Below are 26,858 nucleotides of genomic sequence, written 5' to 3' on the forward strand. Positions count from 1 at the left end.
TGATAACTACAGAGGCAAAAATCCTTAGGCTGTAAGCTCATTGACATAGGTCTTGGTGATGATTTTTTAAATCTGACACCAAAAGAAAAGGCAACAAAAGCAAAAATAAACAAATGGGTCTTCATCAAACCAAAAAGCTTCTGTATAGCAGGACTTCCCTGGTGGTTCAATGGTTAAGAGTCCATCTTCCAGTGCAGGAGATGTGGGTTCCATCCCCGGTCAGGGAACTAAGATCCCACATGCTGTGGGGCAACTAAGCCCGCGTGTCACAGCTACTGAGCCCACACACTCTAGAACCTGCATGCTCTGGAGCCTGTGTACCACAACTAGAGAGCCCGAGTGCTGCAACTACTGAGCCAGCACGCCACAACTAGAGGAGCCCCCACACCACAATGAAGAGCCCATGCACCGCAACGAAGAGCCCACATGCCACAACGAAAGATCCCATGTGCCGCAACTAAAACCCAGTGCAGCCAAATAAATAAATAAATATATTTTTTAAAAAGTACCTAAGTTACTTAAAAAAAAAAACCCAAAAACCTTCTGTATAGCAAAGGAAATCATCAACATAATGAAAAGGCAACATACTAAATGGGAGAAAATATTTGCAAATCATATATCCGATAAGGAGTTAATATCTAAAATATATAAGGAACTCATACAACTCAATAGCAAAAAAGAAAAATCTGGTTAAAAAATGGGCAGAAGGTCTGAATAGACATTTTTCCAAAGAAGACATACAGATGGCCAACTGGTACATGAAAAGGCATTCAGCATCACTAATCATCAGAGACATGCAAATCAAAACTGCAATGAGATATCATCTCACACCTGTCTGAAAGGCTATTAAAAAAGACAAGAAATAACAAGTATTGGTGAGGGTGTGGAGAAAAGGGAACCCTTGTGCATGTTGGTGGGAATGTAAATTCGTGCAGCAAGTATAGAAAACTATATGGAGGTTCCTCAAAAAATTAAAAATAGAGTTACCATATGATCCAGCAATTCCACTTATGGATATCTATCTGAAGAAAATGAAAACACTAACTCGAAAAGATGTACACCCCTCAGGGTTCATTGCAGCATTATTTACAATAGCCAAGATATAGAAGCAACCTAAATGTCCATAAATGAGTGAATGGATAAAGAAATTGTGATACACACAGAGACAGACACACACACACACACACACACACACACACACACAGGAATATTACTTAGCCATAAAAAAATCTTGCCATTTGCAACAACATAGATAGACCTCAAAGGCATTGCTAAGTGAAAGTCAGAGAAAGACATATGAGTGATTTTTAAAATATGTGGAATCAAAAAATAAAAGTAAAAAAAAACAAGTTTATAGATACGGGGAACAGATCGGTGGTTGCCGGAGATAGGGGGTGGAGGGTGGGAGAAATGGGTGCAGAGGTATTTAAATATTTAAAAAATAATAACATAAAGTGATAGGGGCAAAAAAAAAAAGGAATTACGATAAAACTTAGGATACATAGTTTCCCTTATTTTATATAAAAAAGTAAATCCAGGGCTTCCTTGGTGGCGCAGTGGTTGAGAGTACGCCTGCCGATGCAGGGGACACGGGTTCGTGCCCCCGTCTGGGAAAATCCCACATGCTGCGGAGCGGCTAGGCCCGTGAGCCATGGCTGCTGAGCCTGCGCGTCTGGAGCCTGTGCTCCACAACGGGAGAGGCCACAACAGTGAGAGGCCTGCGTACCGCAAAAAAAAAAAAAAAAAAAGTAAATCCATTAAGGCATTTTTTGAAAGTACAAGTGAGCTACTTTCCATACATTCTGAGATAACCCATTGGTTCCTAAATTGCAATTAAATTTTTTCAGCACTAAGGTTCATAAACATTATACAAAAGAAGCCTAAATGAAGTTGACTTAGTATGTCAGCTTATAGCTTTCATTTCCTCTATGAGGACACTGACATACCACTAGAAATATTTTTTGATCTGTTTTTATTTAGAAGGAAGTTTAATTACGTTCTTTGCTAATAGTTTCTAGTCTATGAATTTAAATTAACTCTACAGATAACATCCTGCACTTCTACCTCTAACTTTTGATAGTCTCTAAGACTGTCAAATATAAGAATGGGGAGTCAGTAAACCCAAGGTCTAGTGTTTATTTGGTCTGTGGAAACAGGGAGTCACATAATTACTCTGAACTTCAGTGATCTTATGAGTAAAAAGGTGAGGGTGCGGTGGGGGGTGTAGCATCTGCCTTACCTATTTCATACAGTTGTGAACATCTACTTAAAAATTGGTGTTGAAAACAATTTGTATCTTTTAAAAAATTAGCTATCATTATTATTATGATTCTGAATTGATTGTCATTATAAGTCATCTGAAAAGTCATAAGGTATAATATATTAGGTCGTATAAATCCAGATGGCACAAAATTACGTAATTAACATCTGAAAAACTGCATATAGTTTTGGTCATTCCTCAAGACAAAAAAACTGGAAACTAGCTGGAAACTATCAAGATGGGTCATTAAAATGTTCAGCCGGAAGGACTTCCAGTGTAAAGGAGTAGACTAAACATGATAGAATCCTAAAGACTGATAGGAGGAAAGCCAACAAAGGAAAGCAATGGGTCTTTGAAACAAACAAACAAATGAACGAGAGAACAACCCTTGTGCTCATTAAGCAGTCAGTCCCCCTTCCCCCCTCCTCCCAGCCCCTGGCAACCACTAATTTGCTTCCTGTCTCCATGGATTTGCCTGTTCTGGATATTCCATATAAACAGAGTCATACACTATGTTACCTTTTTTTTGTATATTGCTTTCATTTAGCATAATGTTTTCAAGGTTGATTCATGTTGTAGCGTGTATCAGTACCTCATTCCTTTAAAAATTTTTTATTTTAATACAATTTTTAAAGGTTACTTTCCATTTACAGTTATTGCAAAATATTGGCTATATTCCCTGTGTTGTACATCCTTAAGCCTATCTTACATCCAGTAGTTTGTACCTCCCACTTCCCCACCCCTGTACTGCCCCTCCCTGTCTCGTCACTGGTAACCACTAGTTTGTTCTCTGTATCTGTGAGTCTGATTCTTTTATGTTATATCCACTAGTTTGTTGTATTTTTTAGATTCCACGTATAAGTGATACCATACAGTATTTATCTTTCTCTGTCTGACTTAATTTCACTTAGCATCATGCCATACAAATCTAACCACGTAGCTGCAAATGGCAAAATTTCATTTTTTGTGTGTCTGAATAGTATTCCATTTTATATATAGACCACCTCTTCTTTATCCATTCATCTGTTGTTGGATACTTAGGTTGTTTCCATGTCTTGGCTATTGTAAATACTGCTACTATGTGCATGTATCTTTTCGAATTAGTGTTTGTGTTGGTTTTTCTTTTTCAGATATATACCCAGGCCTCATTCCTTTTTAGAACTACATAATGTTACATTATAAGGATATACCACATTTTGTTTATTCACTTCTCTGTTGATGGCTATTTGGGTGGTTTCCACCTTCTGGCTATTTTGAATGGAGCTGCTGTGAATATCCAAATAGAAGTTTTTGTGTAGACATCTGTTTTCATTTTTCTTGCTGGGTCATTGGGTAACTATGTTTAACGTTTTGAGGGACTGCTAGACTGTTTTCCAAAGGGGCTGTGACATTTTACATTCCTACCAGGAGTGATTGAGGGTTCCAGTTTCTCCACATCCTCCTTAAGACACTTGTTAAAATCTCTCTTGTTGATTGAAGTCCTCCTAGTTGGTGTGAAGTGGCATCTTATTGTGGTTTTGATTTGCATTTTCCTTATGGCTAATAATGTTGAGCATCTTTTCATGTAGCCTATTGGTTTGTTTTTTTTTTTGCGGTACGCGGGCCTCTCACTGTTGTGGCCTCTCCTGTTGCAGAGCACAGGCTCCGGACGCGCAGGCTCAGTGGCCATGGCTCACAGGCCCAGCCGCTCCGCGGCATGTAGGATGTTCCCGGACCGGGGCACGAACCCGTGTCCCCTGCATTGGCAGGTGGACTCTCAACCACTGCGCCACCAGGGAAGCCCAGCCTATTGCTTTTTAAAAAAAAAAAAAAAAAAAAAAAAAAGGCATATATGCTTGCCGCCTTTGGTTAGGCAATAAAGCTTGTCTGGCAGGAACTTCATTTTTACTTGATTTTTTAATGAAGGGGACAGTGGTGTGATAGTAAATGTTTAGCAACTGGGGGTCAAGGGGGAAGCCCATATTTTTAGTGTTTGCTACTTTCCATGGTTTACGTACTCCTACCGTGGCAGATTTCCAGCCACCAACATGACATTGAAAGTGGAGCACGGAAATGGTGTGCACAGTAGGCTCTCGTGAGCTGGCACAAGCTGACTCCAGCACATTAGTGGAGGGAGGAGTGGGTGAAGTGAAACTCATGAGGGCTGCCTGGTGTGTACAGGCTGGGCCCTGCACATCCGTAGGGGTGCCATTCACATGTTAGTCTAAAGAGAAAAGCATATAATGTTCATTGAGTGTCTACCACATACTTAATCTTCACAACAGTCTTCTGAGGCAGGTTTTACTATCTTATTTTCAGAGAAATCCAAGGCTTAGGGAACTTTATTAACTACCTCAGTGATTCACAGCTAATAAGTATCATCGTTGGGGTTTAAGTCAGGTCTTTCTTACTTCGAAGTTCATTTCAGTTTACCAACTGTTTTGGAGAAATGGAGGGATCTCTAAGGCCACCCCCCAGGTTTGATTAATTGCTGGGGGGACTCATTGGACTCAGCATATTATTGTACTCATGACTCATTTATTACAGCAAAAGGATACAAAGTAAAATCAGCAAAGGGAAAAGGCACATGAGGTGAAATCCTGAGGAAACCAGGCATGAGCTTGCAAGAGTCCTTTCTCAGCAGAGTCACCTTGAATGTGCTTAAACCTCCAACAGTGAGTTGACAACACATGTGAAATAGTGCCTACCAGGAAGCTCATTAGAGACTCATTAGGGGACCGGTTGGTTAAGTAGGCACCATTTGCCTAGCATGAACCAAAATTCCGGACTCCAGAAGGAAAAGCAGGTGTTCAGCATAAATCAAATTGTCTGTACAAACAGTGTAGGCCCAGTGAGCAATTCTTACCAGTGCTGGGAGTGATGGGACCTTCCCAAAGTCAGAGTTCCTAGATGCCAGCCCAGGCCAACTGCAGAACCGGCAAGTAGGCCTTTCTAAGAGTAGCAGTCTCGAGCCTGCTGTGTTAACTCTTTACTGTATGCTAACCAAATGCAAAAATAGGAAAGAAAGTTGAGAAAGGGCAGAGACCCCGTCTGCTTATCAGTACATCCCCCTTCCCTCCCCAGCGCCTGCATCAAAGTTGATGTGAGCTGGGTTTCTAATAATGATGCGCTGAGTTGTGCAAATTCTCAGTGATACTCAGCCCCTGTGTGTGTGTGTGTGTGTGTGCGTGTGTGTGTGTGTGTGTGTGTGTACCATCTGTAAGGCCTCTGTGCTGGAAGGGCTCTCTGGGTTCAGCCAGAACCTCCAAATCATGATTCATTATAACTGCTTAGCCCAGACATCTCTGTGTAGCTTCACAACCCCAACTCTGACTTCTCAGTGACTGTTCTCTCTTGAAAGGCCTTCATTTGAAGTACTGAGGTCTGCTATTTGTATCTCCAGTGGAAATATTGGTTCTTTTGTTCCAGTGCTCCAGACACCTTGCCTCCAACTCACTTTTACTTCTGTGAACTTTGACTAAAAGTGGAACAGTTTCCTCCATCTGACTTCCTCTGTGTCATGGTTACATGTTGGGGTCACACCTTCTTTTGTTCTTATATGCACAGACTGACTGAATTGTCTACATTGTGTCCAGTTGTTATAAGCACATTCCCAGGGGCTCTGCTCTAGAAGAACAGTACTGGAAGAGAGCAGACCAGGCTGACTAAAACCCGGTTCCTTTCATTCTGAGTCACCAGACAGACCAGTCAAAGAAAGAAAACAACTTACCTTTTTTTGGCCATTTCCCTCAGCTCTCAAGTGAAGTAGTTATTATCCTGCTTATGGCTTTACATCATTATGTTTCCACTAATTAATGTTATGGCTGGAAATATTCTTTTCTGGAGTTAAGGAAAGCAAGCTTTCTAACTAAAACAAGAAGCACTGATTCTGATGTTAGATGGCCAGTGTTCCCGTTCCGGGCTCTGTCACTCAGTAGCTCATATGAAGCTGGACAAGTGAACTTAACTGCTCTGTGCCACAGTTTCCTCATCTGTGAAATGGGCACAATAATAGTTACTACCTCACAGGGTTGTTGTGGGAATCAGTTGAGAGAACGCCTCTAAAACATGCACTAAAAGAGTTTAAAACACGATCTGCCATATAGTGGACCTTGAAGTAAAGTTAGTAACCTTGCTGTTAGTGTTAACCCTTGGTATAGAGAAATCCTTCTTTTTGACTTCTCTTGTTGCTCTGAGTCCATAAGATTCCTGACCCTCAACCCCACACTCCTTTAAAACTTTTAACTGACAGCAGAAAATTTAGGATAATTGAAAGGAGTTCCAGTGTAGTGGATGAAGCCTGCCTACCTTCAAACAAGCCATGGTGGGCTGGAGCCAGGCAGCCTGGGGTCCACCTATGACTCTGGCTGTGAGAGGAGGAACACCTACCGGGCTCTTGATTCTCGGGGTGTCGGGGGACGGGGATGATTCCGCCTCTCCCATCTGCCCAGAATGTAGCCCCTCCAAAGTCCCTCTCCAGTCTCGGAGCTCGCTCCCACCACACCAGACTCTCAGAACATTCTGCTTCTCCTGTTCCTTGCTCCTCTCTCCTTATCCTCCGCCTGGCCCGTCTTTGTCTGTTAGACCCTGCTTCCATGTTCTTACAATGCCATATGGAAGTGATCTCCCTGCCTCTTTGATGGCCCCTAGCCCTTCTGGTTCATATAGTGAGTAATGGCGTTTATCTCCTGGGGTGAACTCCACGGTCTTCCTGCTTCCTTTCTGGCTACTGGTTCTTGTCTTCTTCAAGAATCAGCGTTCCTCAAGGTTCTGTTCTCAGGCCGCTTTTCTCACTCTGCACTTGCCTTAGGAGACATCATCCATTCCAGTGGCTTTGGGTTGGCATCTATGTGCAAATGACGTCTCCACTATGTTTCCCAGCCTGATGTCTATTCTGAGGCCTCAGAGTTTCCATAGGCATCTCAAATTCAGAATGTCTGAAAAGAAACTCAGGATGTCCCTACCATCTCTACCTCAATAACTGTACCGTGGTCTACCCAGCTGCTTGTGCCAGATACCTGGAAGTCAGTCTGACCTTACCCCTCTCCTTTACCCTCTCTCATGTCTGGACTCTCAACAGATTTTGTTGATTCTATCTTCTAAATGTAATCTCAGTCCTGCCGCTTTTTCTCATGTCTACCACCACCATGACCCAAACCACCCCTGCCTCTTCTTGGATGAATACAGTAGCCTCTGTACCAGTTAGGATGGAGTTAGGCTATATATCACACAAACCCCCTAAATAATAGTACAATAGCTTAAATAAAATAGGATTTTTTTTTCTCTGTCAAGGTGGAAAAAAGACAAAGACTGGAGGCAGGCTGTCCTAAACTGGTATGGTAGATGCAACCCAGGGATCTTGGAGCCTGTCTTTCCCGTCTGTCATCCTAGTTTATATCTTTTATTTTGGCCCAAGACTTCTGCTGGTGCTGCAGCCATCTTCTCTGAATTGCAGGTTGGATGAAGGAAGAAAGAAAAGCAAGAGGGTACTCCTCCCACCTGAGTCGATTTTCCTTAAGAGCCTTCCCTAACGTTCCATACAGACTTCTGCCTGTATCTCATTGACTAGAACTTGGCCACATGGCCGTACTTTGCTGCAAAGGGAGCCAAGAAATAGTCTTTTATTCTGAATATTAATATACACAACTAAAAGTCAGGGTTCTGTTACTGCTGAGAAGTGGATATTGTGGCTAGACAACTAGGGATCTCTGTCACATCCTAATAGGTTCCTTTTTCTACTCTTGTCCTCTCCAGTCTGTGGTCCATAATGGCCACAGTGATCTTTTAAAAACACAAATACAATCATGTTCTTCTCCTGCTTAAAACCCTTCAGAAACTTCTCATTATCCCTAATTTAAACCTCACAAGTCCTCAGCAGGCCTTTGGTCCAGTAGCCTGCCCATCTGCCTGCATTCATCTGCAATTCCTTCTCTTCCTCACTTGTAACCTTCCAGCTCACCAGTCTTTGTGTTCCTTAGAGGCTCCTTTCCACATTAGAGCATGTACTTTAGCTGTGTCCTGTGTCCAGAATCCATGCATCCCCTCCCTTGACTGACTAGCTTCTTCAGGTTTCAGCTTGAATATCACTTGCTCAGTGCAGCCTCTCTGATCTTCCAGGTTAGATTCGTTTTCCATGTATAATATCATCTTGTGCTTTTTACCACGTATCTCTGTTCAATAAATTATTAGTACAATTGTTTTTTCAGTCTCTGACTCTTAACTAATCACAAGGCAGGTGAAAGCATTGCTTAGCCCAGTACTTGACCTGGGGTAGATAATAAATGATTGTTGAATGATTGAATGGGATTTAGGTTCAAGGATGGGTATGGCGAATTTATTCTGTATCATGTTAAAGAGATATAAATGAAAGAGATAAAGAGAAGTGTCTTGCTACGTAGTCAGAGATACTGAATCAGGCCCAAGTGAGAAGTTGGGACTAGAGATGTGAATTTGAAATCATCAGATCTAATCCATTTAATTCTCTTTATCCCAGAAGGAGTTAGCTTCCCAAGGGGATGTGCAGCAGGCTTTAAAGCCAGACAGATTTGCTCTGAATCCTGGATCTGTCATTTACCAGCTGTGACATTGGTCAGTTGATAAAACTCTCTGAGTCTCAGTTTCTTTATGTGTAAATGGAGAAAATACCTACCCTGCAAGGCCATTTGTATGCAAACAGAATATTTCAAACTATTCTGTCTGTTTGGGCCAAAAAAAAAATTTAAGAAGGAAGATATTTCTACTTTAAAAACAGAGGCAATGGAAAGCATTATCCTTTTTATCATTTCCTGGTTCCTGAATGCACATCTTTTTTTTTTTTTTTGCATGTTAAGTTTTATTAAGGTTCAAATACAAAACATTCTGAAAAGAGAAAAACCATTCTACCTAAATTCTATATTCAACTACCAGTTAAACAAGAAAAACATGTTATTCTATTATTCTGTTTCTTTTACAACCAGTATAAAGTCAGAAGAATCAAGACAGAGTCTTTTTCCAACAGGAGCAGCATTAAGTCTGCTGGGTCAATGAACTATTTGCCAAACAGCTGTCTGGTCATTAAGCGTTCTTCAGTTTAGTATTCATGTTTACTATGATTAATCTCTATGTTCTACACTGTCTTCAAGGTAACCTAAATAAAATCTCAAGAGCCAAAAGGTCCATGGAAGCATAAACGCAAGTATTTAGATTACAGAATGATTGAGGAAGACAGCAATGTAAGTGCAGTAGTTTTTACAATTTAGTCAGTACTCTGATGATCTGCTGACTGCACATCCTTTTGCACAGTGAAAATCAAGATTGCCTTCTGGGCTTAGGGGCAGAGGGCTTTGGGACTTTTTTGTAAGCTTTTTTTTTTTTTCAATTTACCAAATACTTCCAGAGTGCTTACCATATGTCATGGTCTTATGTGCTTTGCAAGTATTAACTTTAATCCTCTGAACTTTATAAGGTAGATGCAGTTATCATTCCCATTTTACAAAGGAGGAAACTGAAGGACAGGGAGGTTGAGTACCTTACCCAAGGTTGTAGAGCCAGAACGTGGCAGAGCCAGGAATCCAGCTGAGACTGTCTGATTCATACTTATGTTAGTCTTTATATTCAACAGAAAAAGAATTAGCCCTCAAGAAAGCCTAAGAAACTGGTAGAAGTATTCCTTTGTAATACTACTATTATACTTTGAAGGAAGAGAAATTTTTGGCCAAAGGTGTTCTCTGCTGCTGTGTGTAAAGGCTGTGCGTTACCAGAGATCAACTGTTTCTAACGTAAAAAGGAAGTGCGTATATAGTCACTTGCTGATTCATTATTGGTTTCATACTGTAAGACAGCTAAAATAGCCTCAAAAGGCAAAAATAGCACAGTCACATGAAGCATCAACCGTCCTTTTTAAAAACAGAATTATCAGACCTATGAAGTAAAGGTTAATCTGTTTTTCTGGATGAAAAGAGTGGCTGTTGGTGGATCCTGGTCATTTCTAGTATATCCTCCTGTAGTTTTAGGGAATTGATATTTGTCATGACCCAGGGAAGAATCTCATTCATGCCATTTTATTTTCTAAGATACAATCAAATTTGACATCAGTTCTCAGCAGATCTTTCCTAGGGTCTAGAAGGTAGGTGTGAGGGTCTTTCCTTTAACAGAACTAGTGACTTTTCCTTTATTTTCCCTAAGGACTAATATTTTTTTCAAATAATATTAATAGCTAATTTTATCAGGCATTTACCATTTGTCAGCTTTGTTTTGAGAGCTTAACATGAATTGACTCTTTAATTCTTACAACAAACTTATGAGGTTGTGGTGCTATTAGTCACCCCATGGTATAGCGAAAGGAACTAAAGCACAGAGAGGTTAAGTAGCTTGTCTGACGAGACACAGCAAGTAAGTGACAGAGCTGAGATTCAAACTCAGGCATTCTGGCTCCAGTCTTTGCTCTTAAGCAGTAAGCTCTTGTTAGAGTCCTGCTGGTTCTTAGTCTGAAGAGGTATAAGATATGTAAAACAAAGTAAAAATGGTTTGTCCTTTCATTTTTGTTTTTCAAAAGCTACCCAGGTTTCTTCCTCCAAAGAAGAATAGCACACCAAGTAACAGAGCCAGGCTTAGTTTTGTGTTTTTAACCGCCTGGGTCCTTGCATGCCAAAATATAATCATTCCAGGCCATGGTTCCTCATTGCCTTGAAGATTAAGTGCAACCCCTTAGCCCTATATACAGAGCCCTTCATAATGTGGTCCCTTCTCACCCTCCCAGCCTCCTGTCCTGCCTCTTCCACTTTTCCTCCTCAGTACATCTGAACATACAGGTACACTGACATCCCTAGATCTGCCGTGCTCTTTTGTAACCACACACCTTTGCTTATGATGTTCTAGCTGTTGGTGATACTTTTTCTCCTTTCTTTGCTTGGAAAAATCTTGCTCATTATTCAAGGCTCAGTCAGCTCAAAGAGACACCTTCTCTGTGCAGCCTTCTCTGACCATTCTTCTGGAAGAATTAACCTCTTCTTCCTTTGTGTCCCACTGCATTTCATTCGGGAAAGAACTTTTCACACTGCCTTATGAATAATCATCTCTTCCCAATCAGTTGGAAATTCCTGGGAACAGGAGCAGATACTACGTAAATGTTGACTGTGAGAGCTGGAAGGGTAAGGAGGTGTAGGGGAGATAATAGAAAGGTCTGAGGATATGTGGATAAATTCCAAACTTTGTTTAATATCCTGTGTATGGAATGTAAGACTTGATTTGGGGACATAAACTATTCATTGTGACCTACTTCCTTTCATAACTAGGAATGAAAAGTTTACAAATTACAAAGTGCACAATTGTGATATCCATGAAACATGCAACAATGAAATAACTATCAATTTGGCAATTGAAATAGTGTGTGATTTAAAAGAATTGAGCTTACTCTAGATTAACTGTCTGATGCTTTAATTTGGTTAAGTTAAATCTAATTATAATTCCAACATTTTCCTGGGTTGTCCACACCCAATATTGATTGAGTTCTGGCTGTGCTGGGTGCTGGTGGTGAGCACACCAGGTGGGTGCTGTTCCCCTACCCATCTATTATGGACATCAGGTACCCAACAAGAGTTTCACAAATGATAACTGCATTTATGATATGCAGAAGTCAGAAAAAGTACAGGCTGCTTTTATTTCAGAGTGTGAGGTATGTGAGTAGGACCAAAATGTTCTAAGGGTACAAATCTATTAAATGGAACCATCTGAAATTACTAATATTTGATCATTTTTGACAACAAAAATAGCAGTTTCTTCTGGTTTGACCTAATATTACCTTAGTGAATTGATGAGAAAAGCCACCTTTCTTTCTGAATCCACTTAAAAGCCTGTGCTTGGTAATATGGTGGTTTCAGATATACTCACTGGAGTTGCTACAGTAACTCCTACAAGTTCCTTGAAAGCCTTGCGAGGCTGGTTGCCGTCTAGGTGGTGTGATGTGGTCCCTCAGAGAAAATCAACCAGATAATGCCCCATCACAGGTGCTGGTGGGCTCACAGTGAGTATAGCCTGGCTGCTAGGCTGTGAGGATCTTGTATTTGGCATTGGGGAGCATCTCTTGGAATGGCCATGTATTCTGCAACGTGGATTAATTTTTACTAGATTATTTGAGGGTTAATTGTATTAGCAATAGCAAACTAAGAGGGATGAATAGTTTAATTATGGCCCCCAGCTGTGATAGTCAATGAAGAGTAGAGCAGTGCAGCCTAGAGTTCTGTATCTTCTTCATTTGCCCTTGATCAATTGGTTTAACCTCAGTGCCCCATTTACCTAATTGTAAAATGCAGATGCTCAATAACTCATTACTTGATCAGGATCAGTAGATCTATAATTAAAATTGGAGCACTTAGAGATTGATGGATGCAGGGAGCGGTATAAACATGACTTCTGAGAGCACTGTGTGAACATCAGGGATTGTGTTGATTCTTCTTCTGAATCCAGTGTAACACCGTACCACAAGGATAGCTAAAGCTTTAGTAGTCGTAGTTAAGCAATTTGCCCATCTGTACTTTCTACCCGTTTATAATGGACCCTTTCTATATTCTCACAAAAAATTTTTGTAAGTAGATCCAACTACTGCTTTGATCAGGATTTTTTAAAATGTGATGGGAAGAAGTATTTTTTAGACTTTTCAAACATACTCAAGAGTAGACAGAATAGTGCAGTGACCCCCATGTATCCAGCACTCAGCCAAATAACCCCCAGTCATCCTCCCTCCCCCCACTTCCATAATCCTTCCCACTCTCATTATCATACAGAAATCATACCATTTCTTCTACAGATGCTTCAGTATCCACCTCCAAAAGACAGAGTCTCCATCTTAACCTTTATACTATCATTACACCTCAAAACATATCAACAGAACTTCCTTGATGTCATAAAGCATACCCAGTTAGTGGAAGAAATTGTTTTAAAAATAATTTTATCTGTAGAATGTTTGCAATTAAGAGGTCATTTTACCAAAGTTTTCCATAAATTAATTGTAACACAAAGTGAATATCCCTATAGAAACCATAGTAAAAGCAGTGATTGGCACCTGTTAGGCCTCCAGAAACCTGTGGAACTAGGCAATTTTGTATATTTCTCTTTGGATATCTTACTGTGGGGAGAATTGATGGGCAGTTCATCTTTCCTTATGAGAGACCTCAATCCAAGATACACATCTTCTCTTTGTTGCTGCTGTTCTCCTGGTGATTCCTTCTCCCCATGCCCACCTGCTCACCCTCCTCCCATTCACCCCCAGCCCCTAGGCCCCAGTAGAAGCAAAAGGAAGGAACTTTTCCTAGGACGACCGATTATCTTTATAGGAAAAAAAGGAGGGATGTCGCTTTCTCAGGGGCAGCAAGCAGTCTAGGGAAGCTACTGTTATAGCCCATTGAATATTTTAAAGGTATTTAGAAAACAAACTCCAGGGTGATCCCTTTAACACTGGAGAAAACTAGAGAAATATTGTATATGGTCCAGTGGAAGCTTATTTAAAGACCAAGCTAATGCTCTGGTCTTGCAGGACCCTAGCAGAGCTCGGTTCAGTGTTAAAGAAATCACATCTCCAGTTCATACTTGTCTGGAAACACCTTTGTGGTCCACTCACATCAGACAAGCAGACAGGTTTTTCTTAGTGGCGGAACTGGTCCGGTGTGGACGGTGTGGAGGTCAATTTCCCAAGAGGCTATGAGCCTCCCAGCTTTTTCCCTGCCCAGAAACCCAGTTCTGCATATATATCTCGGGTCAGCCTCCTAGTGTGAGGCTGTGTGGGGCAATTGCCACAGGGGTTTCCCACTCCTGGGGCTGTGATTTCTCTGGATTCATCAATCCCTTTGGTCATGATGGGGATACTGGGAGTGGGGATGAGAATCGTACCCCTACTCGTGCTGCAGCTGTGGGTTCATACCACATGCAAAAGCCACAGAGTCTGCCCGTGTGTTGGCATTACTAATTGCCTCTGCCACCTACCACCCATCCTGGAAATGGAATTTTCTATTTTGCCCTGTTTGCTGTCTGTAATTCTCACCCACCAGAAACTCAAAAAGCTTCTGTCTCCCAAGTTCCTCTTGATAAGAGATCACTTTCGTGTGATTCTAGTTATTTCCACTTTCATAAAGATATAAAATGTCATTAAAAAAAAACCCTGAACACACGAAGTGTCTACTGGAGAGCCTCAGAATGCATGCATGTGCGCGCGCGCGCGCACACACACACACACACACACACACACACAGAGGCACACAGAATCCCTAGTACAGAAGCAAAGTTCTACTAGTCACTGTTAACCATAGAAACTTGAGAACTGAAACCTAGGTTAAAGGACCTTCCTTCTCTCTTTTTTCTCTGTTTCTTCTCTTTTCCTACTTAAACAAACAGACAAACAAAAAAGGCAGAGATTTGCAGAGACATATCCAGGGATTACCATCTCTGTGGTTGAGGAGGGGTCCCTTGATAGAGTTGTGTCTCTGAGGATTGTAACGTGACAGTTACTCTGTTAATTGGTATTCACACATGCAGCAGTGTGCTTTGATTGAACAGAGGGGCAGAGGAAGGGTCTCTTAGGTCCTGGTGATTTGTGGCATGCCTATGCCCCCCTGGGATGGCATATGTCTGAGAGAGCAGGGGCAGAAATAAAGGTAGCCGAAATTATTCTCTGAAACAGCATAGTCACAGAAAAGTGGTGGCTGTGACTGGATATTGTGAAATCAGACCTAAGGAAGGCCTCCTGTCCACTTAGCTGAATCACCTCCTGTTCGTTCATGTCCTCATTCATTCATGCACTTATGCAAAAAGTTGTTGGGCACCTGCCACGTGCCAGGTGCTGAGGAGGAGGTGGGTGTGTCTTCATTGACCTTGCAGTTGGTGACCTTTACCACGCCTGCCTCGAAGAAGCAGGTGATGAGAAAGGAAGAAAGAGGAGTGTAGGACCGGGCACCAGCTCTGGGGGAAGGTATTAAATTAATTTTATTTTTTAACCAGAAATTCATTTAGTACTAGATGAATCAGGTGAATGGATAAGTTGTTTCTAAATCAGAATAAATACTAAGGCAGAGCCTTTATTTAATTGAGAGCTGATTGATTGCCTACTTCTGGCCCATTATGAAGTTATATTGCTTAATTTTTATACCTATTTTTTTCTTTTGTCATTGCGGTTTTCCTTTTTTAAGTCTATGATTTGTAACACTAAATTATTAGCAAAGAATTTCTTAGTTTCCAAATGTTCCCAGATGTCAAGGTCCCTGATGGCCGCAGCCATATTTTTTTCAGCTCTATTGAGGTTATAATCAATATATAGTTAACTGCATGTATTTAAATATATTATTTGAGGAGGTTTTTTTTATGGTTGTTTAGATTTCCTACCTAGAATTCTCCTTTATATCTCTCAGTGAGGTTTTCTATTTTTCTTCATATATGTTCTACTCATTTCTCATAAAGTTTATTCCCAGGTATTTAACAAATTTTATCAAAATTGTAGAATTTTTGTCCTTTTATAGGACATAAGAAAAAGTAACTTTTCCCTTATCCATTCCTGTTTCTTACTGAAATAAGAAAAATATCCATCAAATTTCTACTGTTTATACTGTAATAGGAATTGCACCAGAGACAGATCACGTAAGGAGACTTATAAGATTTTCAGCAGTTTAGAGTATCGAATTATTCCTCCTGCTGGAACAATGAGTATTGTGCCCAGCACTAGAAATTTTTGGCATATATATATATATATATATATATATACACACACACACACACACACACACACACACACACACATATTTATAGTTTGAATATAATTACAAAATTTTTTTTATCCCAAAGTAGAAAATAATTTGCAGTAAATATTTTCTGGGGAAAAAAAACCAGATACAAATCTGCCTATGACACTTATGTGACTTTTATTATTTTATATTACTGAACTACTATCATTTTCACGGTATAGCTACCTGTGCCTAAACATGTATATAAGCATCAATATGACTAATATAACATTTGAAACTCACTAACTTCATTGTGTAGTTTGTAATACAAGCAGCAAAGGAAATGCTATTTTTAGTATTTAAGGAGTTTTGATATATGTATACACTTGTGAATCTATCACTACAATAAAATAATGAACATATCCATTACCCCCCAAAATTTCCCCATGCTTTTTGTAATTCATACCTCCTCTTTCATTCCCACTATCCCTAGGTAATCATTGATCTGATTTTTGACACTATAGATTAGTTTGCATGTATGAGAATTTTAGAATAAACTCATATAGTATGTACTCTTTTTTTTTTTTTTTTTTTTTTTGCGGTCCGCGGGCCTCTCACTGTTGTAGCCTCTCCCGTTGTGGAGCACAGGCTCCGGACACGCAGGCTCAGCAGCCGTGGCTCACGGGCCCAGCCGCTCCGCGGCATGTGGGATCTTCCCGGACTGGGGCACGAACCCGTGTCCCCTGTATCGGCAGGTGGACTCTCAACCACTGTGCCACCAGGGGAGCCCTAGCATGTACTCTTTTTAGAAAGCTAACTTCTTTCACCTAGCATATTATTTTGAAATACATTCATCTTTTGTATCAATATTGCATTTCTTTTTATTACTGTGAAGTATTTCATTGTTTGTCCAGTCACCTGTTGATGGACATTTGGGTTGTTTCCAGTTTTCAATTAATACAAATAAAGCTTCTGTGAATATTCTTGTACAAGTCTTTGTGTGGTCAGATGCCTTCATTTCTCTCGGGTAAATACAGTGGCCATTTTTTAATCTCCATGTCTCTTGTGCTTAGCACATTTTCTAGCATATATTAGATGCTCAGAAAATATTGTCCTAAGTAGTTGCTGGACTTTTCCTGCATTTCTGTGGTAATCAATAGATAGGGCCTAATTACTTTAAAAAATAGCTTCTTCCTCTCTCTCTCTTTTTTTTAACACCTTTATTGGAGTATATTTGCTTTACAATGGTGTGTTACTTTCTGCTTTATAACAAAGTGAGTTAGCTATACATATACGTATATCCCCATATCTCCTCCCTCTTGCGTCTCCATCCCACCCCTCTAGGTGGTCACGGAGCACTGAACTGATCTCCCTGTGCTATGCGGCTGCTTCCCACTAGCTATCTATTTTACATTTATTAGTATATATAAGTCCATGCCGCTCTCTCACTTAGTCCCAGCTTACCCGTCCCCCTCCCTGTGTCCTCAAGTCCATTCTCTACGTCTGCATCTTTATTCCTGTCCTGCCCCTAGGTTCTTCATAAACATTTTTTTCTTAGATTCCATATATATATATATATGTTAGCATATGGTATTTGTTTTTCTCTTTCTGACTTACTTCACTCTGTATGACAGACTCTAGGTCCATCCATCTCACTACAAATAACTCAATTTCGTTTCTTCTTATGGCTGAGTAATATTCCATTGTATATATGTGCCACATCTTCTTTATCCATTCATCTGTTGATGGACACTTAGGTTGCTTCCATGTCCTGGCTATTGTAAATAGAGCTGCAATGAACATTGTGGTACATGACTCTTAAAAAATAGCTTCTTAAAATATTGTTTTATTTCAAGAGAAAGAGCGCTTCTGCTATGATCCTAGTTCCCTAGTTTGCTCTGCAATATTTTATGCATTATAGCTTAATTGTCTACTCCTAGATTTTTTGAGTTCTTGGAGTGTTTGTTGAATTCCTCTGAGGAGAGAGTGGAGAAGCATTGCTATGTTACCTAAAGACACAATGTAAAAGCCAGTAAAGTATTTAAAATATCTCCATTAAATCCTCTGATATATTTGTGGGAAAAAAGGGTTTAAGTGCTGAAAAATTTTAGAAATCTTTTATCTAAAGGCAAAAAAATTATACTAATAACATATTAGTGATTGCGATGGGCTAGATATTGTGTCAACTGCTTTATGAGTGTATCACAATTAATCCTCACAATAATCTAGTAGATAACTTATTTTAATAACCCCGTTTTACAAATGAGGAAATAGAGACTAAATGAGGTTAATTAATTTGCATTGGGCCACAAAACTGGCATTTAAATGCAGGTCTGCCTGACAATGAAGGTGTGCTCTCAGCCATTATGACACATTGACTCTGCTGTGTTAAAATATTAAACAATACTCAAAATATTTTGGCATGTTCAGTAAGTTAAAAAAAAGTCCATGTAGGTAAGTAAAGAGAGCCTTGAGTCTAGCAATAAAGTCAATTGTTGTACGTATTATTCACATAAATATTTCTAAAAGTTAATTGACTTGACAAGTTTCTTTCCTAATAACTTCTGACTTTGTATTTAAAGTCACTTTTGGGACTTCCCTGGTGGCGCAGTGGTTCAGAATCCACCTGCCAATGCAGGGGACACAGGTTCGAGCCCTGGTCTGGGAAGATCCCACATGCCGTGGAGCAGCTAAGCCCATGTGCCACAACTACTGAGCCTGCGCTCTAGAGCCTGCGAGCGACAACTGCTGAGCCCATGTGCCACAACTACTGAAGCCCACGCGCCTAGAGCCCGTGCTCCGCAACAATAAAAGCCACTGCAATGAGAAGCCCACACACCACAGCAAAGAGCAGCCCCCGCTCGCCGCAACTAGAGAAAGCCCGCACGCAGCAACGAAGACCCAACGAGGCCAAAAATAAATAAATAAATAAATCTGTGACTCTGTTTAAAAAAAAAAAGAACTAAGCTAGGTAAATCAGTTTTAGACTTATTTGAAAATACTTACATTAGTAAGTTTTGCTTTCAACTATAATAAAACATACCTGGTATTAGTTTTTAAAAGTTCCCTTGGGTTGCAGAAGGGAGTTGGCATGAGGGTTGCCAGAAGTATAGAAAAATCATAAGAGTAAGTGATCACTCAGGGGGGAATAAAAACTCTAACTTTGAATACAGTGAAAAACTATCTCCAGAAACCTTATAATTACCTATATCAGCACAATCTTATATGAAGATTATTATGTGATTTTGAAAATGAAATTTTTTGCCTTCAGATTCCTTATAATTTATCCTGTTTTTATTCTGGATGTTATCTTAGAAACCATAATCTTCATAATTAATCCATGCTTATGTATGTAACTACTGGCTTCTTAATGTTAAAGTACCCTTTTTATGTGTTTGTTTGTTTAGTGTAAAATCACTTTGTAAAATGTAAAGCCACTATGTCAGTTATTATTATGAGCTGATTAAAAGGGAGGAAAACAATACTAGGATGCCACGTTTTTGGTTTTGGTTTCTTCTGCTTTTCACTAGAATTTCGTACTTAGCAAAGAGGGGATGTTTCATCATAGAATCACCAAGTTGGAAATGACTTTATTTTATTTATTCTACTTCTCCTGATACCAGAAAGATCTACATCAAAATTATTCCCAGTATCCTCAAAAAAAAAAAAAAAGTCATATCCATCTTCAGGTTTTCTTTCTTTCTCATGATTAATGTGTCCTGCTGCCCTTGAGGCCCATTCTTTTAACTCTTTCTTTTAACTCTGTTCTGAGTAGAAAGGGAAAAGAACCTTCATGTATAAAATAGACCTTTGGCTCATTGGAGATTTTTGGTAGAATACATCATTTTCTTTCTTTTTTCAAGGGTTGACTAGAATTCTTTTAAGTCCGTGTCATGGTTCTTTGGTACCTCTGTGCCTTGCTGATGGTAGAAGAAAGGAAGCCAGAATCAATCTTTAATCAATGTGGCTGAGTGAAGAAATGATCATGTTGGAATACAGTGAATGGCAGTAGTAAGTTTGGTGCTGTCCGTCTGCTGAGGACTGCAAGATCTAGGAATTCTATTTTATATTTTATTGTATATAACATATCTTTTGTCTGTATTCTCTGGATGGTCCCTTGTCACTAAACATGCCACGTCAGCAGCCATATTTGTGTTTGTATTTATGGTCTGTTTTTCTTTTTTTTTTTGCGGTACGCGGGCCTCTTACTGCTGTGACCTCTCCCGTTGCGGGGCACAGGCTCTGGACGCGCAGGCTTAGCGGCCATGGCTCACGGGCCCAGCCGCTCTGCAGCATGTGGGATCTTCCCAGACCGGGGCACGAACCCGTGTCCCCTGCATCAGCAGGCGGACTCTCAACCACTGCGCCACCAAGGAAGCCCTGTGGTCTGTTTCAGTTGTTGTGTCCTATGGAGAAAGAACAGAGGCTGACTAAACAATTTAGTGGGACCAAATGGAGGCCTAATGATAGGCTGACAGCGTGTGCACAGATGTGCGTACTTCGATAGTTGGAAGTAAGAGAGGGGAGGAAGAGGCCGTCACATGGCACACAGTATTGCAAGCCTGAGGACGCCAGACGAACTGGTTTGGGGAGAGGAATTCAATTCCAGCAAACACCCCAGCCGTCACATTCAATCAAGTAAGCTGTTAGTTTAAATCTTATTTATTGTCCAGTTTGTTTGCACTTAACTTGTGAACTCTTAACAGTCTTATAGTTGTTAAGAGTTATAAGCATGAGAAATTTCCACTGAGTTTATGTTTGTACTTAGTTAAGTGGTATCAAGTTACTAAAGTGTACGTGGCACTTAAGAATTCAGGGTTGGAATTAAGAGTTCAGGTCCTGGTTTGTTGTATGACTTTCAGCCAGTTAATTATACCCTTTAAGTCTTGATTTCTTCATCTGTAAAATGGGGTGACAAGAGTTCCCATAATTATGTGAAGATTCATTGAGTTACCATGTGAGAGGTGCATATAGTGCCTGACTCAGAGTGAATGCTCTGTAATTGTTAGGTTTTGACATAAAATAATTTTCTTTTTCTAAAATAAGAGTCCAGAAATATTCAGGCTTGAGAGACCGGGAGTCAGGTAAAAGCTTTTGTGATTTTGAGAGATCTGGGTTCAGTTCTGGCTCAGCCTCTTAGCCAGTCTTGTTACCTCTCAGACGCTCAGTTTCCTAACAATTTCCCAGGGTTGTTGTGAAGACTAATTAATAGTAAATGCTGCCATTTAGGGAGTGACTTCCCTGTGCCAGACACTGTACTGAGCACCTACGTACCTTATCTTTATTCCTGCTTATAGCTTAGTGAAGTGAGGAGTATTATCCTATTCCTGAAGACAGAGGAGCTGAGAGAAGGCAGAGCGTGGCTGGGCTCAGGATCTGCCTGCTTCCAAAGCCCATGCGCCTGACCTGAGGTCCCTTTGCAATGCACAGGTGATTCATCCAGTAGATTTCTTCTGTGGCAGGCAGCTGGGAATAGCCACATTAGGAACAAACGTTGTGATATAAGGGAAAGGGAGGGATCCTTGTAATACTGGAGGGAAACTCTTACTGCGTGTGATGGGTCTCAGGATGCCTTGGGAGAGGGGTGTAGAAAGGAGGACCTGAGTCTGGGTGTTCTGTAGATACACCTGGGGCCAGCCCTGGGTATTTGTATACAATTATAAAAAATTAGTTTAATTTAGGATTGTTATTGATATTTTAAAAAGTATTTTAATTCTGGAAATTAAAGGAAAACTGTGTATCTTGTAAGACTTGCCCAGGGGCAGGATCTCTTTCATCTAAATCCCAGTTCTGCCGTTCAGTTGAAGTGTGGTTTTAAGCAAGTCATATTTCATCTCTTTGTCTAGTTTCCCCATTTAAGCTGGTTTACAAATGGGTGAAATGGCCATTACTTACCTCTTCCTAATTTGGTCTCAAATAACCATTTTGGTGTCCTTTCCTACACTTCCCCTGAACCACCCTGAACTTCAGCCATAATGCATTTCTTCCTGTTCCCTAAATCAGTGCTTTGTTGTTTTTGCTGCCTGAATTCTCTTCTCCACTTTCTCTAAAGAAAAACTCCTACTTATCCTTTCAAAACCAAAATATCAGTTCCTCCCAAAAGCTTCCCCAGCTTTTCCTGGCCCAATCACTGTCTCACTCCATAGTATACCATGAGCGCGTGACTTCGTCTTTATTGGATGATGAATCACTCCCCTCTTCCCCTTCCACCTGCCATATGATTGTGAATTCCTCTTGAGGGAACCCTCAACCCCCTTGCATAACGTTGAAGCTGCAGCACACAGTGCTGTGCTCGGTGTCTGATCAGTGTTTGCTGGCAGGATAGGTAAAATAATGAATGGCCAACTTAAGCGTGAACCTTTATCTGCAAACTTCATAGCAAAGTATTTGGATTAATAAGCCAAAATATTAGCATAATACAATATATGATATATCATGGAACATGTATTTAGGGGGCACAAGCCAGCCCAGTATACCAGTCATCTCAAATTTTCCTGTGTGGAGTGACTGACATCTGACAGCTGCTTTTAGTCACAGGGGCAAGTGGTGAGTGGAGACAGGCATCTCAGAAGCCGACCACAGTCTGCTGCTCAAGAAAGAGAGCCGGTAGGTGATAAATGACCCCAGAGCAGTGTCTGGAAAAACTCCATGATGTCAACAGGGATTTTCTCCAGAGTTGGGGGATTCAGGGTCATTTGATTTTCTTTGTGCTGTTAGTATTTTCTAAGGTTTCTACGGTGAACCCGTGTGACTTATTAATAGGAGGATGGCGCTCTGGAAGTTTCTTTGGCACACTGACTGGCCTAGGCCCAGGAGCAGGGCGGGTGGCCCTGTCTGACCAGACCCTTTGGCACTGTGCAGCAGGTTCTTTACAAGCTGGCCCCTGCTCACCTTTCCATCCTGCCTCAGGTACCCTGTCCTTCAGCCACACTGACCTTTTTTTCCCACTTATTTATTTTATGTGGTAAACACTCATAGATATGATACTACAGGTCACTCTTCTAAGCACTTTGCAAATACTAACTTATCTAACTCTCATAACTATCTAATAGTATCCAGGAAGTGGATACTATTATTATTCCTATTTTATAGATGAGGCAACCTAGGTCATTCTGGAATATGTGTTTCATCCCACATGCTGTGCTATTCATTCCCTCCCCATGATATTATCGGAATTTCTTTTCTGAAATTATCGTGTAAGTCTTGGTTCCTCTGTGTTCTCTTAGCATCTTTTTTATATTCAGTACTTACTACGTTGGATGATAAAGTTGCTGTGTATGTCTCTCCCACAGGTAAACTTGGGCAAGTGACTTAATTTTCGTTTCTTCCGTCTGTAAGATGTGTCTAATAACACTTATCTCACAGAGGATCTGAGGATTAAATGGCACAATATTTGGACCGTATGCTCAGGAAATGAGCTTTTCCTATAGGGACTTGATATATTCCTTGACACAGTTGCTGGCACAGAACAGGTGTTGTCCTGTGGGAAACTGAGTGGAAGGGGCAGAAGGAAAGCCTGGGTGACCCAAAGTCAAGGCCACTGCAGGAGAAGAGAGTGGAGCACCCCCAAATGCCTCGTTAACAGCTTGAGCGGAAGACAGCTGAGCGAAGGCTCTTGGGTTTGGTCATTGGTGGTGTTTTTTTTTTTTTTTTTTTTTGGTGGTGTTTTTGAGAACAGCTTTAGCAGCTGTGACGAGAGGGGAGACAGATCGCAAGTGGTTAAGGAGGAGTGGGTGGGAAGGAAATGAAGACTGGTGGTGTAATAATCTCTCTTTCAGCAAGGGAAGAACAGAGTTAGGGCAGTAGCAGGGCCAGAAGAAGGTTCTTGGTATGGATGGCAGAGGCCTGAAGGTGTCTCTAAGCAGGAGAAGTAAAATCTCAGGCCATGCTCAGAATCCAGGTTGCCCCCTCAGGGACTTGGCTCCATTAATTTTGTCACCTGTTTGCAGCTGGGACATCCAAGGTCTGGGGAGCTTTAGGATCCCAGCTTTCAGCTGGGATCCTTGGGTAATGTGTTTAACCTGTCTGAGCTGCAGTTTCATCATCTGTAAAATGAGAATTTTGTGAGCATGAAAGGAAATGACATCTGTTAAGTGCTACTACAATGTCCTTAGCTGTTGTGTCCTTTTAACCTTCTCATAGAGGCAGGATGACAGAGAAGAAAAAAGGGTACATCTTAGGGTGCTTTAGACCTGCAGAAGGAAGAAGTTGGGGGTGTGCTCCTGGGACAGCTGTTCTCTTCTCCATGAAGTAGGGGAATGGGAAGGGTTTGTAGCTCTGATGAGACTGGTGGGCTCCATGGAGGCCACCAGGTTCTCTCCACTAGAGATACACAGAAGACCTGAGGACAGCAGCGAAGGCCTGGCTAAGCACAAAGAGGACAGTTAGGATTGTTTCGTGACCTTCTGCAGCCAGGCACGCATGAGTCGAAAAAGGTGTGTGTAGAACTGGGGGCTGACGGAAATGCCGGGGTACGGGGATTCGTGTGCTGGGGGGTGGGCGGCAGGGGGAGAGAGGGAGGGTGGGAGGATGCTCTGGTGAAATGACAGCCAGACGTCACATGGGAGCTGATGGCCTGGGAGGGTTGGCAGGTCTGAAGGTACCATGGTCACAGTGAGGATGCAGCGCTGGTTACTGGGAGCAGGATAGGGACCCCAAAGATTGTGGCCAGAGGGGAGTTTCAGAGTATTAGATGAAGCAATTTTGAATGACTAGGGCCAGGGGAGGGCTGGGTCACCCAAAATAATCCAATGTTCTTTATCTTCATTTCTCTACTTTTCTTCTGTTCTTTGTCATATGACTATCTACACCCCCTCCTAAAATAACCTTAGTCTTTATACAGCTTTTTGTGTGGGATGTATCAGTTAATATAATTCAGTAAACATTTTTTATTTCTTCATTGTATTTGTAATAATTTTTCACGGATACGGTATATCAAGTTATCTTTGCACATACTACTTTGTATCTTCCGGATTTTTCCCTGGGATAAATTCTCAGATGTGAGATTACTGTGCTCAAGACTGAATGATTCGGAGGAGGGAGTCTTGGTATGTCATTAGTTACTTGCTGTAGGGAGATTTGCATTGAGCAGGGAGGAAGGGCAATAGGGAAGGAAAAAAAAAAAAGAAAAAGAAAAAGAAAATTCAAATATAGACTCTGAATGGAGGCTTTGTGTGAGCTCCCTGTGTCCATCTCACATCCTCCTGAGTTCTGTGTGCTGGAGTGGAAGATGTAACTGGTGGAGTTTGCATTTGTGATTGAGTGTTTGGTTTGGTCTCTGATGCTTTCTTTTTCGGGGGAGAGGGGGTGGCTGTCATCAAGAAGTTGAAGAAGTTGCAGTGTGTGTCTGAGAGGAAGGCACAATCAAAGGGACTCTCTTTCTAAACAGATCTAGAGCTTTTGGAGGAGGGCAAGGACAGCAATTTCATTTGGAAATTAAAGGACTTAATTATTTTGATTACAATCCTCATAGTGTTAGTATTTTGAATAATTTTAACAATATAGGGAGACATGATTTAGATAATTATTAAGGAAATCGTAATATTTTGAATCAGTGATTTTTTTAAAACAAATATTATTATCAATAACATTTTTTCCTTAACTTATGATTGGAATGGTTCTCCTTTTTTTTTTCTTTTAACAGAAAAAGTACAGAAAGGGATTTATTGATGTGTCAAAAATCAGATGTGTGGAAATAGTGAAGAATGATGATGGTGTCATTCCCTGTCAAAATAAATATCCATTTCAGGTGAGCTGGCATATTTTTGTGACAGTGAAATTCTGGGCTTTTAGTCATGCTTACTATTTGACGTTAGTGTTTCCTGTCATTGCTTTGTTGATTGATTTCTTTCAGCTTTGTTGAAGTATAATTGACACATAAGAATTATATATATTTAAGGTGTATGATTTGATGTTTTGGTATATGTAAACATTGTGAAATGATTGCTACAATCAAGCCAATTGACATATCCATCACTTCACATAGTTGCCATTTTCTTTTCTTCCCTTCTTTTTTTGTTTTCTTTTTTTGGTGGTGAGAATACTTAGCTACCTTCTTAGCAAATTTCATATATGCAGTGTAGTTAACTGTAGTCCCCATGCTGTACTTTAGATCTCGAGAACTCATTCATCTTGCATAACTGAAACTTTGTACCCTTTGACCAACATCTCCCCATTGCCCCCCTTCACCTGCCCCTGGCAACCACTTTTTTGCTCTCTGTTTCTAAGAGTTTGTTTAAAATTCTACATCTGAGGTCATGTAATATTTCTCTTTCTGGTTTATTTTGCTTAGCATAATGTCCTCCAGGTTTACCATGTTGTTGCAAGTGGATGGATTTTCTTTTTTAGAGCTGAATAATATTCCACTGTGTGTGTGTGTGTATGTGCGTGTGTATCAATTGTCTTTATTTATTCATCTGTCCGCGGACATCTCCTCATGTTTACCCACCTGAGGCTCTCAGAACCCGCTCCCTTTTGGGTTTTCATAGAGGCTTCATTACATGGGCATGATTGTTCACATCATCGGCCATTGATGATTGAACTCAAATCTCCAGCTCCTCTCCCCTCCTCAGAGGTGGGGGGTAGTGGGACTGAAAGTTCCAACCCTCTAATCATGGGGTTGGCTTCACTGGCAACCAGCTCCCATCCCTAGGGGCTCTCCAGTAGTCACTTTATTAGTATAACAAAAGACACCCGTATCATTCTCAGCACAGGAAATTCCAAGAGTTTTCTAGGAGCTCTGTGCTGGGAACCAGGGGAGAGACCAAATATATATTTCTTATTGTGAATCACGGTATCACAGGTATGAAAGTCATGGGACAAATGAGGCAACTACAGCCCCACGTCCCTCTTAGAGCTTTATCTTTACTTCTTTATCACATCTCATTTTCTGTCTTGTAGCAAGGTATTTGATTTATTTTTGTATCTCATGTAGTCCC

The 26,858-nt window shown here is 40.8% G+C and overlaps 1 protein-coding gene across 10 annotated transcripts in view; it reads left to right on the forward strand.

Moving 5' to 3' along the window:
* TEC (tec protein tyrosine kinase) overlaps positions 1 to 26,858 on the forward strand; it is a 144,829-nt gene that overhangs the window by 75,791 nt on the left and 42,180 nt on the right. For 9 of the 10 annotated variants that reach the window (XR_003432130.1, XM_027103024.1, XM_027103026.1 and 6 more), the window contains exon 3: positions 25,565 to 25,669. The exons of the other annotated variant lie outside the window; for it this stretch is intronic. Coding sequence is in view for 8 of the 9 variants with exons in the window: in XM_027103024.1 (XP_026958825.1) it covers positions 25,565 to 25,669 (105 nt within the window). In the remaining variant the exon portion in view is untranslated. The remainder of the gene's footprint in view (positions 1 to 25,564; positions 25,670 to 26,858) is intronic. 10 annotated transcript variants of the gene reach the window in all.

This window comes from Aethalodelphis obliquidens, unplaced genomic scaffold (genome assembly GCF_003676395.1).
Source record: "Aethalodelphis obliquidens isolate GAN/ISIS:26980383/991018 unplaced genomic scaffold, ASM367639v1 scaffold6, whole genome shotgun sequence".
In the NCBI taxonomy this organism is placed as follows: domain Eukaryota; kingdom Metazoa; phylum Chordata; class Mammalia; order Artiodactyla; family Delphinidae; genus Aethalodelphis; species Aethalodelphis obliquidens.